The 19,056-nt window shown below is 39.4% G+C and overlaps 1 protein-coding gene across 1 annotated transcript in view; it reads right to left on the reverse strand.

Annotated features, from left to right (window-relative positions):
* VWA8 (von Willebrand factor A domain containing 8) overlaps positions 1-19,056 on the reverse strand; it is a 181,262-nt gene that overhangs the window by 37,303 nt on the left and 124,903 nt on the right. The window contains exons 34-37 of the mRNA XM_425624.8: positions 18,121-18,275; positions 16,200-16,401; positions 8,917-8,998; positions 7,836-8,040 (exon numbers count right to left, since the gene is read on the reverse strand). Coding sequence (XP_425624.5) covers positions 7,836-8,040; positions 8,917-8,998; positions 16,200-16,401; positions 18,121-18,275 — 644 coding nt within the window. The remainder of the gene's footprint in view (positions 1-7,835; positions 8,041-8,916; positions 8,999-16,199; positions 16,402-18,120; positions 18,276-19,056) is intronic.

Genomic DNA, 19,056 nt, shown 5'->3' on the forward strand with positions numbered 1-19,056 from the left:
TCCGTAACTACATGCCCTGTGGCTTAAAAGCTGGATAAAGTAAACTGAGCAGTGATAGAATGTCATATATTTTGTTCTATCTAAAAGATTCTCTATTATGTTAACACCCATGGAAATTCCATTTTCACTTCTTGTTATTGAAAATTTCCATGTCAGTTATTTTCAGCTAGAAGATGTCAGGTCACCCACTACCAAATTTGATCAGGGTAGACAGTGTTTGGCTTGGCTATTTATCATTACTACTCCATACCTCCTAACATCAGTAAACTGAACTGAGTTTCTTCTGGAGCACCCCAACCAATCCACAGCTAGAAAGAAGAGATACGTAGACATACTATGACGGTAACAAGTATTTTGGACAGAAAACTGCAGGACATTGCACAGTCAGAACAAAGCTGAAAAAGAATTACAAATGAAAGCAGAAAAGCCTTACTTTCTACAGATCTAGGACCCTGTCAACTCTGTTCTTAAGAAGCACAGATGAAAGTTATTAAAGATCAACTATGTTGTCTTGGGTTCTATATGAAAACCATAACAGATCAGATCATAGAATCGTAGAATGGCCTGGGTTGAAAAGGACCACAAAGATCATCGATTTTCAACCCCCCTGCTATATGCAGGGCATCCAACCACCAGACCAGGCTGCCCAGAGCCACATCCAGCCTGGCCTTGAATGCCACCGGGGATGGGGCATCCACAGCCTCCTTGGGCAATCTGTTCCAGTGCGTCACCACCCTCTGGGTGAAAAACTTCCTCCTAATATCCAACCTAAACCTCTCCTGTCTCAGTTCAAAACTATTCCCCCTTGTCCTATCACTATCCACCCATGTAAACAGCTGTTTCCCCTCCAGTTTAGGAGCTCTCTTCAGATGACTTATATTTTCTCTGCATTTGTTCTTTCATTAATTAGAGAACAAGCTTCATAGGAGCAGAACCACAATGTACATTCTCTTGTTCTGACGGCAGCATTTCACTCCTGTTAGCAGCTCTAGCATGTAAGTCAGCAATGTGCACTGCTGCAGACTTTGAGGTTTGAAGGCTGCTGAGCCGAGGTATTACATTTTCTCCCACGAGGACTGTGGTCTTTCAGAGGAGGTTCAGGGGAAGAAAGAGGAACTTTGTGCTGGATCAGCCTTCTCTAACAGAAAGTTCAGGTTATTTCCACTCCCACTCTTTGTCTGTCCACTCTAATTAGGCTGGAAGAGCTTTAGGAAATGGAATGTGTTTTAAAAGCATTTGCATAGTGCTTCTGACAAGCGCCTCATTTCAGCTGAGGACATTTATATGAGTAAAAGTAGCTGACAGAGAACTGATGATCTTTATCTGAGCTGCTTTACCAAACAGAAAATTTTGGTGATGTGAACTTCTCAAGCTCTACTGGTTCCTGACTGTCTAGTCTTGTGTTTCCCCACACTCAGGGCCTTGTTCCCACTTTGCTAGAATGAAATCATGTTGCCCAGGAATGTCACAGAGCTAAGCCCACACTGTGCCCCACGCTTGGCAACACCCAACTGAGAACTGCTAGAGGGCAATGAACAGTTGGGATCGCAGTGTGTGGGGCTCACGGATCTCAGCGCTGCAAGTGCTACCAAACCCTGCAACCCAGATACTGACCAGGTAACATCGTCCCCTGCAATATTACAAGTTTCCCAAGGTCCTGCACAGGCCTGCAGAATGCTCTCATATGGTTATTCCAAACTTAGGAAAACATGCTGCTGCATATGATTTTCATCACTTACGGCATTTGTACCGACAGTGTGTAAGGGATGACTGCAATCGCTGTTATCAGCTCACTGATGCCCTCATGTGGTCAGAACAGTCACCTGGTCCACAGTGGGAAAATAAGAACTGCAGGTGTTGGCGGGGGGGAAAGGACTAGCCATGCTTGCTGAAGAACAGTCACTGCAGCTTTGCCCACTTCAACTTGCCCACCTTGAGGTTGGACTTGATGATCTTTAAGGTCTTTTCCAACCTGAGCAATTCTATGATTCGATGATTCAGTCTTAACATCAGGAAAAGGCTGGATTTTTGTTAAAACCCTCTGAAGCACAACGGAAAAGAGATAGAAACACTTCAGACAATGCCAGTATAAAGCAAAGTCGATCCTGAGCAGTAAATACAAACCAGTTGGTAACGCTGAAATGTCAGAATCAATCATACTTAAGAGAAATACTGAACCTAAAAAAGAAGTATCCTAAACTTTCATGTACAAAATGAAGCCTCAGAAAATCAAAAGGAAAAGAAAAAAGAATGATTTGGGTAACAGCAAAACATATTAACTTGTCAGAAGGTGAACAACTCGTCACAATGCACAAATAGTTGAGTGGAGTGCAAATAAAATAAATGAGGCTGTTTGAGAAAGGCAGTAAGATGTTCACTGCCCAAAGACGGCAGAGAATCAATGACAGATCTTCTGGGGTCAGCTCAAAGATGAGAAATAGGCATAAAGGAAACCTCCCATTTCTAAGTACCTATCAATTTCCTTAAGTCTGTAAGTGATAGTTTGCATACTGAGGATGGGATTCGGATCCAGACTGCAGACAGCTCAAGGCAGGGATGTCCCATGTAAGCCAGGTGTCTGCAGTTACCATTACAGTTGGTTGCGTATGAATATCCATACAGCCAGACACGTGTAGGTGTCTCCTTCAGGGTGAGCTCTTCAGGCTCCCTTGGTTATGGGAGCTCCTGTGCTTAGCTCATAAACAGACACTGAAATGCCTGCAGGTCCGAAACTGGATCCTGCTCCATCTCCTTTCTGTTATTCCTCAGCATTCCCAAGCACACCCAGAGCAAGTCCACTTGAGCTCTTTGTGTATAAATAAGTACATGCAAATGCTGTTTAAAGCAATGAATTGGAACTGCTTTCACCTCTAAGAAGTATATTTGGTGCTTCTTTCCATCTAATGATACCTTGAAACGCAGCAGGGTAAAGCGCATAGTGGACCATGTGCATCCTTCTCTGGAACACAACTCTTTATCTCCTGATATATCACTAAGGCTTGCAGAAGCCTGCGTTATGTTTAGGCATAATGAGCATACATTTAGGTGAAAAATCATAAGAGAAACAGACCATTTATAAATGATCTAAGATTTTAATGAGAAAGCCCTACGATTTAGTGGAACTTGAGGCAGGTTTTCCAAGGGCCTAGCCATCAATAAACCGAGGCACAACAGCTGTAAGGGAAAACGTACATTCATTTCATAAAAATGAAATCAACATATCAAACCTTGGCAAGCCACTTCGGATCGTTTTGTTATCAATGCTTCATTTCCACAACTGTACGAGTGATTTCCAAAAGCATCTACGGAAATCACTTAAATCATTTATGAAAACTCAAAACCAATTACACCACCTTTCTTTTGTTCTGTAGTATCACTATGAAAGAATGAAAGAAACAAATTGACCAGTCCTTCAAAAAATTATGTGATGCTGACTCAGGACTAAAAGCACCATTACACTTCAGCCATTTCCCCTGGCCCCCATTCTGACCATACGACAGAGAGGTCAAACTGCAAGGAACGTTAATAAGCACTGTATGAACTGTCTTCAGTGACACAGGCTGCCTAAAAGTTTTGAGCTGCCTTGCTCAGAAAAGCCTTGCTGTTCTTCTTACGTTATTTCTTTGGACTGACCCACCTACAAAGTGGTACGTGATTTTTCAAACTAAGTGATGCACATCAGGTTTGAGTCTAAAGCAGAAGAAACTTCTGGTAGTTGTCAATGTCAAGTGCTTGATTTTTAAACCACTGATATTAACAAGGTTGGTGGCCACTATTCACTTTTGTCATTAGGTCCTCTCTTCAGTCCTGTAGTATGTGATCTTGACATTAAATTGGCCATATCTGGCATAAGTAACCCAAATATCTGGTTATAACCAACCCACATGAGCTCTTATAGTTGATGTAGCCTAAGACAAACATTTCAGATATTCAAACTCCTGAGGAAAATAAACACTATATGGAAATGCTATGAAAAGCAGGTGTCTGTTCAAAGCCAAGTAAATGTAAGCAATAATCAACATTGAAGAAGCCAGTGTACTGTAAAACAGGAAGATCTTCAGCCTCTAAGAGCTGGGACCTTCCAGAAGACGAGAAACATTATATTTAGGATTAGAACAGGAAGATGGGTAAGAGGAAAAAGGTTCTTTTATTTGATTGCTAACTGCTCAAGTCAGATGAGAACACGATTTCCTCACGAAGCTAGCTTAGGTACTTGAATACTGGTGAGGAAGGTCTGATGTACTGCCAATAGGAAATGAGAGAGAGGAGTCCACATGCAATTAAAAGAGCTGCAACCATTGAACTCCTCAGGCCTTGGTCCATAACCACAAATGGCACAAACTCATCTGATGCACGTCTCAGATAATGTGTCTTTTGCAGACTTGCTACTGAAATGACAAGAGATTGTCTCCAGCTTTAGGATGTCATTTGGCATGGTAATACTGTCAAGATCAAAACTACACAAAGGATTGCCAATGAAGCTGTGATTGTGCTTCGAGGTTCATATACATATAGTATGCATTACAAGCTAACTTTTCTATATTTTTTGAACATTTTTATGCACTCGAATGGTTTAGGTTTGTCCTGAGACTTTTGAAAGCAATGACATTCTAAGTATATATACAGCACAAAACATTCAGAGCAACAATTTACAGTAAAAGAGAATTAAGAGGAATGAATACAGGAAGAAATGTTTTTGCTAGCAGTCACATATAAATGAATAAAGATTTAGTTGCAGAGATTTCAGGTCCCTAAGGATCTTCAATATCTCAAAATGATGCATCCCTCAATTACCTTCATGTAAGCATTGTACTCTACCTAGAGAACACACAACAGTGAACTAAGCTTACTGAAAAACCACAGCCAGGGTATGTCAGAACTATTTAAAAAAAAAAAGTGAAAAAGCTCAACAATTCACAGGTTTCAAGTTGTGTTTATAGCTTCAGAGAATCCAGTGTTTTATTTAGATTTGTATGCCAGGCACTCCAATTTGATCATTTTTGAATACTGCACTCATGCTCTGAGTTTAAAACTTCAATACACGAAGACAATTTCTGGCCCGACCGTACAAGTGAAAATTAATATAAGCATAAGTCCTACTTCCAAAAACTATTTTTGTTGCCTCAAGACTTCGGCAGCTTGAACTCTGCTGAGTGTATCAACAGTACAAAACAAATGACATTAAATCATGACATTAAATCATGACATTAAATCATAGGAGTCTAATTACTGAATATCCCTGGAACAGCTGTTTGTTTTCCACTGTTTCATTGCTTATGTACATACAGGCTGTTTCTGAGATCTAATGTGTTTCTGAAAGCCAAAAAGCTTGAAGATGGATAATATTAACAGTTCAAACTGAAATCTAGTTGAAGATTTCTTTCCGTTCCTCTGAATCTCTGCTTATATTGAAAGTACTCTAATTCCTTCTTTTTTTCAAAGTCTGGCAAAGCTTTGCAGAGATTTTGTGTGATTTTCCAGAACCGTGGTTCCCAATCATCAAGATGGGTCTCGTGTTGGTGAAGGAATGGCACTGTGAAAGTGTGGATGTTGAGCTATTAAGCTTTGTTAAGCCCGTACTAGCTTTGTGGGATGCATCAATAGCAGCTTTCAAGGAATAGTAAATTGGCAGGGGGGATGAATTCTAGCAGTAAGTGGAACACTGACAATTTTCTTAAGCAAGCTTCTGCTGCAAGATTGGGAATGATGGATTTTGTTAAGGAATTGGAGATGCCTCATTAGATTTTGAGATACTTAATATGTATCTGAGCATGAAACATTATATAGAAGAACGTGACTGATACTCTTGAATAAGCAGATCAACGTGTGGCTGCAAAATAATTTTATAAACATGACTATGGGGTAATATTAAGTTGCAGTCTTCTTAGCAAAGCAGTTATCTCTAGAAGAGGAAACATTTGAGTTCTTGCCAAGCTCATCTTATGGAAGGAATCTACATGCACGTATTTTCAAGTTAACAGCATCCATTCATTTCCAGAAATGAATGCTTTAATAAAGTACTGCTTTTAAGTCTATGTCCATTGAAAAATTGAGTTAAGTGGGAGAGGGGAAGGCCCTCATGCCCAAATAGCAAAGTTTAGAGTTCTCACAACATCTATGTGTCTATTATCTTATCTGAGATGTACATAAAATAAAAGATAAGATTCCTCTTGCTTATCACTCTGTAATATCTCAGTAAATAAAGCTTCTTAGGTCTCACAATCATTCCACCTAAAGCAAAGCATGTGCAGTCGAGAAACAGAAGTTAGTGATAAACATGCAGGTTCAAAGAGCATATGGGATGCTGTGTTCCAGCCCTTAAGTCCAAATCAAACAGTGAGCCATTTTGAATTCTGACAAACCACCAGCTTGAGCTGAATATTCTGTGTTGACAGAGATATGCTAAGCTCTAACAGATATGCTAAGAAGAGCTAAGAAGAGCTAACCCTGTAGTGTGTCTACTATTTAGAGAAGTAGTCTGTCAGGAGAGAGGAATTCTACAGATCTGGAAAACTGCTTTATGACTGTAGGAAAACCTCTGAACCTTTCTGTAAAGTGACTACTTGACATCAGCAGTTAAATGACTGAAAATTCTCTGATGATGCTTAACTTTCCAAGACAGTATTCTCTAATATTTGGTTGACTATGATGGACACTACAATAATATCATCAAATAAGATTACAACAGTTACCAAAAAAAGATTTTAAAAAAGAAGGAAAAAAAAAAACCTTTAAAACAATTAAAACTCTTAACTGCTCCTTCTGGCTCCTTTCATTCCTACCAGCCAACCGTATCAGTAGGTTAAATTGAGCTGATGTAAACTGATGATATCTGACCATAAGATGGCGATAGTGCTACTACACAGGCAACAAAAACTGCACTGGTACAGCAACATGAAACCACACAAATGTGTTACTGGGTAACAGTTTTCCTCTCTCTTGACTTTTACAAAAGGCATCTGCTATGATCCAGTAACAAGAACATGTCAGTTCTTGCACGAGTTATGTAATTGTCCTGTGGAAAGGGAACTCGTGTGGGAAAAGAAAGTGATAGAAGGGCTGTTTTCTGCCTAATAAATCTCATTCACGCTTGGAATATCTGGACTCTTTGTAAACAATAATATAGAGAGATCTAATTTAGAGATGATTCATTCTCTTTTCCCATTTTAACATACTGTGAAAGTGATTACAAAAACTCATGAAGCAGAAATAATTGCAGCTGTAGACAGACACAGGGTCTTCCTACTCAAAAGCGCTTCCTAATGCACACTCCAGTTCCCAAGGTAAGAATGATACTAACAAAAATTAAAGATGCAATTGAAAAGTTCTGGATTTTCCATTTGCGTTGCCCTGGTGACCCTACAAATTAGTCAGTACATGAAGGGGGGTTAGAGCTTGATGATCCTTGAGATCCCATTCAAACCAAGCCATTCTATGATTCTACGACTCTATGATTCCATATGCTTCCTTTAAACACTGATTTTACTATTTCGTATTTTGAAAGTTGCAGTTAAAAATCAGCATGAGATACAGAATTAATTTACATGGTAATGCACTGAAATTTGGCAACGCTCCCAATCCTAACACTGAACGACAAAGAGAAATGTCAGTAACCATAATTACAGGGGTCACAAATCAGCTCGGTAATTAAGCTATTGTGTGTGGTTATTTTTCAGTGAAGACATCTATTCAATTTTTCCTGCAGGCATGTTTCTACTTCTTACTGTTTTTCAATGCATCTCTCCCCTCACCCTTCTCCCACCTGAGGAAAAAAAAAAAAAGTCATTTGTATCAACTTACTAAATGTTTTTTACCTCAGCTTAGGGAATTCCTACCTGCACAGGCCGACCATCCTCTTGTCCAATCATGTTCCTCCAGTCCTGCAAAGAACGCTGCAGGCTTTCGAGTCCAGTCTCCCAGAGCCTCACACCACCTCCCATGTCCACACTAACCAAGCCTACTTTGCCCAGTGGTGCCAAGAGGGCATCAGCATCTGAGATCTTAGAGAGCCAAGATGTATACGGAGAGAGAGAACCTGGGCTGAAAAACAAGAGTGGTTGTGATCAATCTCAAAGTTGCAATCAAAAAGAAGACGAGTAATTCTGTAGCTAAGGTGGCAATTAAATGAAATGACACCCTCATTCCACGAGAGACCATAATTAAGCCCCACAGATCTACTATTTTATCTGAAAGATTCCACCTACTGAAACTTGCTATGACTGAGTGACATCTATTCATGAAAGCCTCGTCCACTGCTGTATCTTATCTACCTGAAGATCATCTTTACCAAAAATACTGTAAAGAATATAAAAAAATTAAAAATGTGCTATAGAAAAACACAGAACTACAAAAGAAATACGAGACAGCTTGACCTGAGCACTGAGGAAGGTTTCTCCACATCACCTTAAAGTGACGTATGAGCAGGTGAGGACTTCAACACTCATTTAAAGATGGCACAGGTTTACGTACAGAGAATCTTAGTACTGTTATAAACAAGCACTCAATTTGCAGATGAAGATTTACTGCTGAAAAGGGGATCTAACATAATACGAAAGGAAATTTAGTTAAAAGAGGAAAGATTCTTTGCACTTTCTTAGTGCTATTAATGACTTGTACAATGATTTGCAACTTGCATTAATTAATACTACTGTTCATAGCTTAGAAGAGCAAAGAAGCTGTAACACGTATACCTCTAAGACTGAAATTGGCATGTATTAATTCAAGTGAAGAAGAGTTATGCTGGCATTTGACCAAGCTAACTATGCCAGAAGGAGGAAGAGTGTCATACTGAGTATCATTCACTTTCACTTTCCACACCAGAAGAAATATTTGCTTATCTCAAACTAATAATACACATTAAATTCTGTTTGCTCTTCCTGTGAGGCAGAGGCTGCTCTAATCAATAGAACAACTTACCTAGGAATAGCAATGTATTTGATTTTCTTCGAGTTCAGATCTGTTACTTCCAAGTATCCAGCAGCTTGTGGGGGAGCAACATCTGAAAACAAACAAATCTTATTTTCCTGCTGCATGATTAACTGGTTATTGCATTTGCATTTAGGAGATTAAATTGAAACACTTCATTATACAATACCTGTCATAAAATGATGAACCTTTACATTCGACGCAGGACTATAACTTGCAAACACTAAAATGTTTTGCTATTATGATTGCGAGCAAATAGACAGGCACGATTATATAAGAACAATGTGTTTGCACAGTAAATGTCAAAATTACACATAAACATAGCCCTTCTCACAAAAGCAGTGATCAGGCATTACTGCAATCCCTAACTTACTGTATTTATCTGTTACTGAAGATAACGCCAATTGCACATCTGATTCAAAAAGCATACTGAAGAATGTTTCAAAATACTGTACTTCTAATTCTCATTGGAAAATTTTTCAATTACATCAAAGTAAACATTGTTGCTTTAAATTGAACAACACTTCTTGCAAGTCTCCTTGAAATGGAGAGACTGACGTTACTTGCAGAAGTGCTGGTGCATGCATACAGCACAAAGAAGGACCACTAAGACTAGTAATATAAGGGGACCCAACATTCAAGTAAGTAAAGTGTAACGCACAGGTGCACAAAGTGCATATCTACAGTACAAGGACAGGACAAGGGGGAATGGTCTTAAACTGAGACAGGGGAGGTTTAGGTTGGATATTAGGAGGAAGTTTTTCACCCAGAGGGTGGTGACGCACTGGAACAGGTTGCCCAAGGAGGCTGTGGATGCCCCATCCCTGGAGGCATTCAAGGCCAGGCTGGATGTGGCTCTGGGCAGCCTGGTCTGGTGGTTGGCGACCCTGCACACAGTAGGGGGGTTGAAACTCAATGATCATTGTGGTCCTTTTCAACGCAGGCCACTCTACGATTATCTCCCCTCACCCCAAAGGTCAGTACTTACGTATCTACAATATGCATATTTACAGTAGTTTATTGGCTTTATTTACTGATCATTCTTTAAGAATGTAAACATAAAACAATGAGAAATGACAAAAAAATCTGGTAAAATACATGTTTGTAGGCCACAGAGCATTTTCTGTTTTGCCTAGATCTTGCTAATGCTTAAAAATGCACTCTCTCTCTGGATACTAATGGAAAGTAAGATACTCTCAAAAAATTCCAGTAAAGGATGTGGAACATGTAGATAGACATAGAGGTACTGAACTGGAAGAGGTAGAATTGTAATTAAAGAGCGGTTGATAAATTAGAAAGAAAAATCAATCAGATTAAATTACAAAAAGAAAAGGGACTGCAAAGTAGAAAGCTGAGGAAAAGGTAACCAAATGTTTAAGTGCAATACAGAAATAACTGTCTGGGCCCTAGAACTGCAGTCAACGATCTTGCCATGAACATACAAAGTAAATAGATGCTATGCTGCTGCCGGAGCAGGAAAACAAAAAGTAGGTTTTATATTAATATGAACATCAGATCTAAACAAATATAGTTTGTCCTCTTTCTGCTGAAGCCTGAGGGAGAAAAATAGTTATACCCATCTCAGAACACCAAACAGAAGAAAATGTAGACACACAAGTCCTGGGTAAGAGGACCTGGCAAAGAGGTTAGAACAGGCGGGCTATAAGGGCAAATTTAAGGAATCAATTTTATTTTATTTTATTTTATTTTATTTTATTTTATTTTATTTTATTTTATTTTATTTTATTTTATTTTTTGTCCAAAAAGAGAAAGCTACAGGAAATAAAACACACCATAATATCTTAACACTTAACACTTCTTATCAAGAGGGAAGTATAATTCTGATCGAGTGGAGGCAGCATAATTTTTTTATATTAATTTATAACAAAACAGGATGGAGAGGAGGAAAACCTTTTGTTGTACGAGGAGAGTGCAGCATTGCAACAGACTGGTCAGGAAAGCCTTAGAATCACTTCAAATTTTTTAAGATAAATGTTTGAAAAACAACAGTCAAGAAGAGTCTAAACATGTGACATCCTGTCCGTATACAAACAGGTGGGCCAGATGACGTGTTGGGGTTATTCCTGTAACCGTGTGTTGTATTTCATGTCGTCCCAGTCACACTAATAGAGATATGCACTTAGTAACAGATTGTTATTTTATATTCATATATGGAAAGTGCTGAGAATCCAAGTAAATATTTACTCTCAAGCAGCCCTCATTTCTATAGCCTTGTTATTAGAATAAACAGTAATTCTAATCTGTGGGATGCTGCCATGAACTCTTGTCTGAGTTTACATTTTGTGGCCATACATCTATTTGGCAATCTTTGAGGAAATTAATTCTTGTTATAGTTACTTTTCAAACATAACTATTACTCTAGCTTACTGTTTTGATAAAACAAAGGAAATGATTTCTTTCCTTGTTGTTCCTAGAAGAGTTTTGGTAATACATATTGGAGTACACCAGACTTTGGCTGAGTACTTTGAATTATTAATAGAAATGGAAAGCTGTGTGCCAGAACCGACTGGTTGTCCAAGAAGATGAGAAAGACAGCCTGATAGACAAGCAAGCAGAAGTAAGAATATAAAACAAGTTGTTAGAGTAAACATTAGTGCAAGAACTTCAAGGGACTGCCACATTGCTCAATTCTGAATAATAGGATGCCTTTGTTTCACTATGGAGCATTACCAAATGTCCAAAGGCTGTCTGTAAATTATGCAGAACAATCAAGAATAAGCCACATGGAATACCCAGAGTTCCCAGACTACATGTTAAGCAGCTACTGGCAGCCATTAAGTGTACACTCAATTAAATATCATATCAGTCAGTGAGAGCCAAATTCCAGAAGAGAAGCGTAGCCCAACAGAGGGTGCTGCAAATGCTGGATATCAAATTTGCACAGTAGGGAGTCAGACCTAACAATCTCACCTGCCAAGAGAGTACGTGGATGTGTATCTCTTTCCTCTGTAACCCCTTTTTCGGTGGACAGATTTTGGATACATGCTTTAACAATGACAATACTAGGTCCTTCAAATAGCGCCCTGACTCCAAGTTAGATAATTGAAAAGTGTAAGAACTAGTGGCAAGAGTACACAGCACATTCCTCAAGACTCAAACAAGTTCCAATGGAGAGGCTTCTTGAGCTGGACATGGTGTCTTTTGATGATGTTTTATGTCTACGCATTTACTAACATTCCATGTTTCAGCATTTACAACATCCTTTGGCAAATAGTTTTAAATGTTGTTTCTCCCCTCTGGGAAGAACCATCTCTTCTTGCTTGCCTTGATGAAGCTCCTACTGCCATTACTGGTTGCCCCTAATTTTGGTACCAGGCATAAAATCATTGCATTTTCCACATCTCCATGCCATCATGCCATCCACATTCTTTAGAGCTCCACTAAATCTCCCTTTATTGATCTTGTCTCCTAGTTCAGGAGATCTGGCTGAAGCAATATTGCTCATTTTTGTTGCCCTTTTCTGCACTTTCTCTAGGATGCATAGATTTACACAACAGCACAAAGATTCGCTTTTCCTTTGTTTGTCCCCTGGTAATTCTTAGAATTTGATGTGCTTGCTGAGATTTGAACTATTTTAATGAGACCATATGTCATAATTCCAGAATCGTGCTCTTGAGATGCAACGATCAGCTCATCATCATTTCAGATGTAATGATCAGCCCATCATCTTGGATTTAGAATTTAGACTTCTTTTCTACATCCACGTACATCATATTAAAACTAGTTGTCATCTGCCATTTTTATGGCGGCGTCAGTATTGTACTAGTAAGGTCTTCGAAGGACTCCACTTATAGCTCCCTTTCCACGGGAAAAACAGACCATTAACTCTTAAATAGAAAATGTCTAAAGCCCTGAAAAATGTTAATGGAATAGAAAACCTAGAGTCTAGTTTAATCATATCAGTAAGGTCATATTAAATATGATTCACTTACGATCAGTTTTGCTATTACATACATTCAAACATGATTTAGAAAAGAAAAATCAATGGTAATGATCTTCAAGAAGGCCTTGAATTTTGAACTTATATGGCCAAACAGTGCTTTACAAAACATACCTCACAATGTTTCTATACATTTAAAGCTATCTGCCACTATTCATGAGCACCAAAGTTGAGGAATAAAAAGTTAACATCTTGTTTAGCTAAGATAAATTAAATCACTTAGTCACAGAGAACCAGTTCTCAGACAGAGAATTTGCTCAGGTCATTTGTACTCAGTCTTCATGAAGAACGGTGGTATGGCAGTAGGAACCTTCACATCAGTATTCCATTACATTTTGTTGCTATGCAACAGATGGCAGAAGAGGGGCAGTCTGACAGAATGGCATCTGACATGGAACTGTGTATGAAGCGAAGCTTCTGTGGTATGTTAGCACTTCTTAACATCAGTTTAATATGTGTAGGTTACTCTGAAAGTAACGCCTCCTATTTGTTTCATGGAAACCTCAACAGGTACGATGAGCACAGTAACTATGTTTGATAAAGTAAATTCTCAGCATTACATTATTTTTTAACATTATTAACAAAACATTATTTTTTAACATAGTCACTGCCATTAGCTATGCACTTCTACCAGTGACGAACAAGAGCATGCATGCTGTGCTCATAAAAATCAGCACCAGTAGAGGTGACCCACTTTCACTGCTGATACTGCTGAAACGCACCACCCACTGACTCACTGTGCTCGCATCCACTGTTTGGCCTCCATAAATGTTCAGCAAGTGTCAATGAATGTCCATGGGTGTCATTTTTTCCACATGGAGGAATTCAGTCCCACCCCTTTGTTTCCTATGCGCTATGAGATGTGCTGGGCTGCATGCGGCCTGTGAGCAGCAAGTTGGACATGCTTGACATAGACTTTGCTTTTCTAATTCTTCTAGAGTGGAATTCTTCATAGGCAGAAAGCGTATGGCTGCTGGAAGTGAGGTCGAGCAACATGGGAGGACTACAGAGATGCTGTTTGCCACTATAGGTAGAAAATTTGTGCAGCCAAAGCTCAATTAGAGTTGAAACTGTGCGGTACTGTGGGCAACAATAAAAAGAGCTTTTCAAAATATGTTAACAGCAAAAGGAGGACCAGAGATAATGCTGATCTTATACTTGATGAAGACAGTCACCTCACAAATAAGGATATAGACAAAGCAGAAACGTTTAGTGCCTTCTTCACCTCTGCTTTCAACATCCATGATGAGCCCTGGGATCAGTGGAGCCTCAAGCTGGAGGACTGTGACTGCAGACATGATATACTCCTGGCCAAATCTAAACTTGTGTGGAATTTGCTGCTCCAGTTGGATGCATATAAGTTTATGGGGCCCAATGGGATTCATCCTAGGGTACTCAAAGAGCTGGCTGATGTCCCTTGGTTTGTTCAGCCCAGAGAAGATGAGGCTGAGGGGACGGGTGGTTGGCCACTGGAACAGGCTCCCCAAGGCAGTGGCCATGGCATCAAGCTTCTAGAGTTCAAAAAGTGTTTGGACAATGTTCTCAAACACAGGGTTTGAGTTTTGGGTGGTCCTGTGTGGAGCCCGGAGTTGGACTTGATGATCCTTGAAAGTACCTTCCAACTCAGGTGATTTTATGATTCTATGGCAGCCTACATCTTCCTCACAAGGGGAGCAGAGAGGCAGTGCTGAGCTCTGCTCTCTGGTGACAGCAACAGGACCAGAGGGAACAACATGGCGCTGTGTCAGGGGAGGGTCAGGTTGGGTGTTAGGAAAAGGCTTTTCACTAGAGGGTGGTTAGGCACTGAACTAGGCTCCCCAGGAGAATGGTCATAGCATCAAGTTACTGGAGTTCAAGATGCATTTAGACAGTGCTCTCAGAAAATGGTTTAATTCTTGCTTTGTCTTGTGTGAAGGTAGGAGTTGGGCTCAGTGTTTCTTGAGGGCCCCTTCCAACTCAGGACGTTCTGTGACTCTATGATTCAAGTAAATGTTTTCAGTTACTTGCTTTTCTACCTTTTTTTTTTTTCTTTTGGTAATTTATAAATCAAAGATTTTACTTACACAGGGAAGTTAATCTGTGTTATGTGCGAGCACATAGATCATTTATCTTGGAAAAGCGAGTTAATTTGGAATAAAACACCTATTCTGGAACAGAGAGTTCAAATAGCACAAAGCAAGAATAGCTTCTTGTGTTGATAAATTCAAAAAACCTGCCCTTCTACCATATACAACACTTTTGGGCTTTCTCTTTTGAGATTCCTTTTTCCTTGGAGAGGAGCAAAACTCACAGATTCTGCTGCTTATCACTAAGTGGCACATTTTCAGTTACTGGCTGAAGAAGCTAAAAAATACAATAACAGAAAACATGGCGTGACAGCACAGAAGAGTCTGAAAGTCTGTTTGCCTATGTCTGTTTTATTAGCGTGCAAGTGGAGGTTGGTTTTACTGTATGTAAATGTTGCCCATCATCTTGGACAAGAGAAGTAAGAAGCCTGGGTCTCTTCAGTTTGGAGAGAAGGCAGATGTGACTGTAGTTTACCAAGGCATGTAGGTGATGGTCAAGATAAATGAAGAACTGTTATTCACACAACCTTCAATGCTAGAACAAGGGGCACTTGATAAACCTTATAAGAGATTGGTTCATGACAGGGAGTAGTGAACTTATGAACTTTCTGTAGAGACACACGAGTTCAAAAAGGGACCAGACAAATTTGAGCACAACAGGTCCATAAACACATTTAAAAAGTGAGGCAGAAATGTACCCTGCAGCATCCTTAATAAAACAATGACAAATGTTGAGATCTCAAGTATGAAAGCAAAGACACAGAAGCGATAGGGCTGCATGCATTCTCAAAATACCCTCTCCTGCTGTCCCTGCTGGAAACAGAGCCAGGATTTGCCTTCAAACTGAGATGCATGGACAACTGCTTTGACAAATGAGGCATGTCTTATAATGGTGCATCAGTTGGGTACTGAGCAGAGGTTGACAATACTGGTGAAGGCTGACTGCTGAACTGGAACAATCACAATCCTCTAGCTGGTCCCCAGTGAGGGCAAAGCGAGATGCTATCTACTGGAATATTCATAGTGTAGGCAGCATGTTTAATTCCTCGGAGGTACAATTAAGCACGTTACTAAGACCCAAATAGATCTTAAAGTTGGCAAAATGAGTGTAACTACTCTCATTTCTCTTCAAATGCCTGCTTTGTGATTCTTTAAAAACATTTTGTAAAGAATTCACAAGCTATGCAGCTTACAAAACAAAACCAAGCATGTACAGTTGTTGCAGTACAAGTATATGAACCTCTTACCTTTTGGGTAAATGTCTTTCAAAGGCACATCTCCAGGTGCTAAAATTCTGACTATTTGATTAGAAGCCAATAAAGTTACACAATTGGTTTGTTTTGCAGCTCCTCTTTTCCTCCGGGCTCCATAATAAAATGAATCAGAAGGGGAAGCGTGTTTGCGACTCAGAGGAGAGTTTCTTTTCCAACTGTACACTTCACTGGGAGACTGCAAGAGAGAAGATGCTAATGAAAAATAGAGTTGCTACTACTGAGCCTAAGAACAAATGTTTCTTATTAAGTTCCACTTTCCATCTAAATTCAGATCAAATGTAGTTACTACGATTACCCCTCATATCATCACATGAGAAAAAAAAAAGACCTGGGCTATTTTGTCATTAAAAACTTCTCTAAGGAGCTGAAAACAACAGATCACCTATGGAAGCTTTAGGAAATCAGACTCCTTGAAGATCTGAAGTTGCAACAACTTCAGAGAGGGATAAATGTAGGTGTGTAAAAATCCAAAGTGTGTTTTATCTCCCACAACAGTCAGCAGAGCCTAGAGAGCAAATCTTAAGGTCTCTACACTTGCCAGCTGATCATTACTATTATAAACAAGAGCTTAGATACCTTGCTCATATGTAAGCACCTACACCATTAACACCTGAAGCTATAGATCTGAATCTGAAGTGTTTTATCATCCTCACATTCACATTCACATGGACGTGTACAAGAAATACAGGGCTCCAGTCTATGTCAAGGAGAACAAAGTGTTTCATCACCAGTGTTAGTGCAGAGGCGTGTAGCATCTTGGGCACTTCCACTTCTACACTATTTCACGTGTTCCATAGTTAACTCATATCTATTTAAAATCACTACAGGAATATATTTATAATGAATATACTATACATAATGATTACACTTCTCATATTATGAAAAGCTAGTGCAATGGCAATAGCATAAATCCAAATCAGGTAAAATTCAAAAACAAACTGCAAAGACATTGGGAATATTTTACTGACAAAGATGTATTTTTGAATCATATCGCTTTTCAAAGTGTTTTCTTCCATCATTTGTCTTTTCACAACATTCATGCCCGATAACAGCTAAATTTCCTTCTTTGCCCCAATTTATTAAGCAAATATCACAAAAAAATTATTACACAAACAGCACCTCCGCTATGTATCAACAGACAGCAAATATAAATTAAGAATTAAGCATACCACTTCTGTCTTCCCCATGTTTACCTCCAATGTTTGCAACACCATTAGTCATTACACTGCTAAGTTTCACTTTCTTCACTAGTCCTTTTCTGTTTGTGTCACAGAATTTTTGGATACAGAGTGGACACAATTGCATACACGACTTATACTTGATCACATCATTAAATAGTGAAAGGGAGCATAAGTTAGTTACCATTTTCTTCATCTTTTTCTTAAATGTAGAGGTTTGCTGGCTGCTGCACACTGAGCAGAACGTTCACAGTTCAAAATGATACTGATATACTCTTTTCCAGTCACTATATTTAATTAAAAAAAACTATCAAAACACATGATTTGTAAAATATATGTAGCTCTGGGCAGCCTGGTCTGGTGCTTGGCGACCCTGCACATAGCAGGGGGGTTGCAACTAGATGACCATTGTGGTCCTTTTCAACTCAGGCCATTCTATGATTCTGTGATTGCATATCTCTAGCCAGCACCATCTAGAACTCATCTTCAGTGAATTTTGTCTGTGCAGCACATTATCTTGCCCAGTTTGTTATTACTTCAAATGCCACTGGAAACCTTTTAGATTAGACTATCCTACTAAAAGATGTACTTTACACGAATGCACCATTTACCATCATTCCCTTCTTCTTCCGTATCATTTCGTAAACAGGTACTTAATAGGCTACAGAACAAATGAGATCATATTACTTCACGGTATAATAATGCCGGGTATTTACCATGAGGTCTGGGAAACCAATAACAACAGTAGCATAATTGTGTTCATCTGAGAAAATCCTGTTGGGGGAGCTGATCTTTAGTCCCACAGCTGCACTGAGGTTTTCTGACGATAGTTGGGCACTTGCAACTGTGTGCGGCACACACAGTTCTGATGCTAAACAGGGAAATTAAACAAAATGAAAGCCATTTAATCCAGATGTGTAATAGGAAACAACATTAACCGTATGAGCGCTGAGCGCCGATCACTGCCATTACTTTGAGCATAAACTTACTAACGAACAGAAGATTTGATTACACTATACTATAAAACAGATAAAAAAGAAAGCAGGAAATAAAATAGAGTAGAGCACTTGAAGTCAGGAAATATTAGCTAGGAAATATTTGCTTGTACCACTTAATTTTGCCCTCTGCTGTGCAAACGAGGCGGGAAGCCTACAGAATGTAGCAGTAGGTGATCTCATTAAAGATTGGTTTAATGCACATGCACAAGAAGGCAAAATATAGGTTTGTACAGGTGTCAGTGTGAAACTGCTTGGTGGCAGTCTTTCTGTCTTTGTAAATTAAACACCGCTATTTGCAACACACTCCTGGTAAATAATGGTCTCCTTTTCTTTAAGTTAAGGAAAACTAAATTTTATTCCGTGCAACTTTATCTGCACTTTACCTTGCCTCAAAATACCAACACAGTCAGCACCCCCTACCTTCAGTTCAGCAGTGTACTGTTTCCACATCAGCCAGCAGACCATCTAGTTCACCTGGCAGCAGGAGAAAATCTTTCCTCCCTCAAAGGAGGAATGGACTACCAGCTTGGCTCAGTGGAAAACCCCCACTGGTCTACCTTTCCTTAGCTTTCCTGCCACGGGTTCTGCCTCAAAGAATGACAGCAGGCTGAAGATGCTATATTCTGGGTTTGCTGGATGATTAGGAAAAAAAGA

This window comes from Gallus gallus, chromosome 1, assembly GCF_016699485.2.
Source record: "Gallus gallus isolate bGalGal1 chromosome 1, bGalGal1.mat.broiler.GRCg7b, whole genome shotgun sequence".
Taxonomy (NCBI): Eukaryota; Metazoa; Chordata; class Aves; order Galliformes; family Phasianidae; genus Gallus; species Gallus gallus.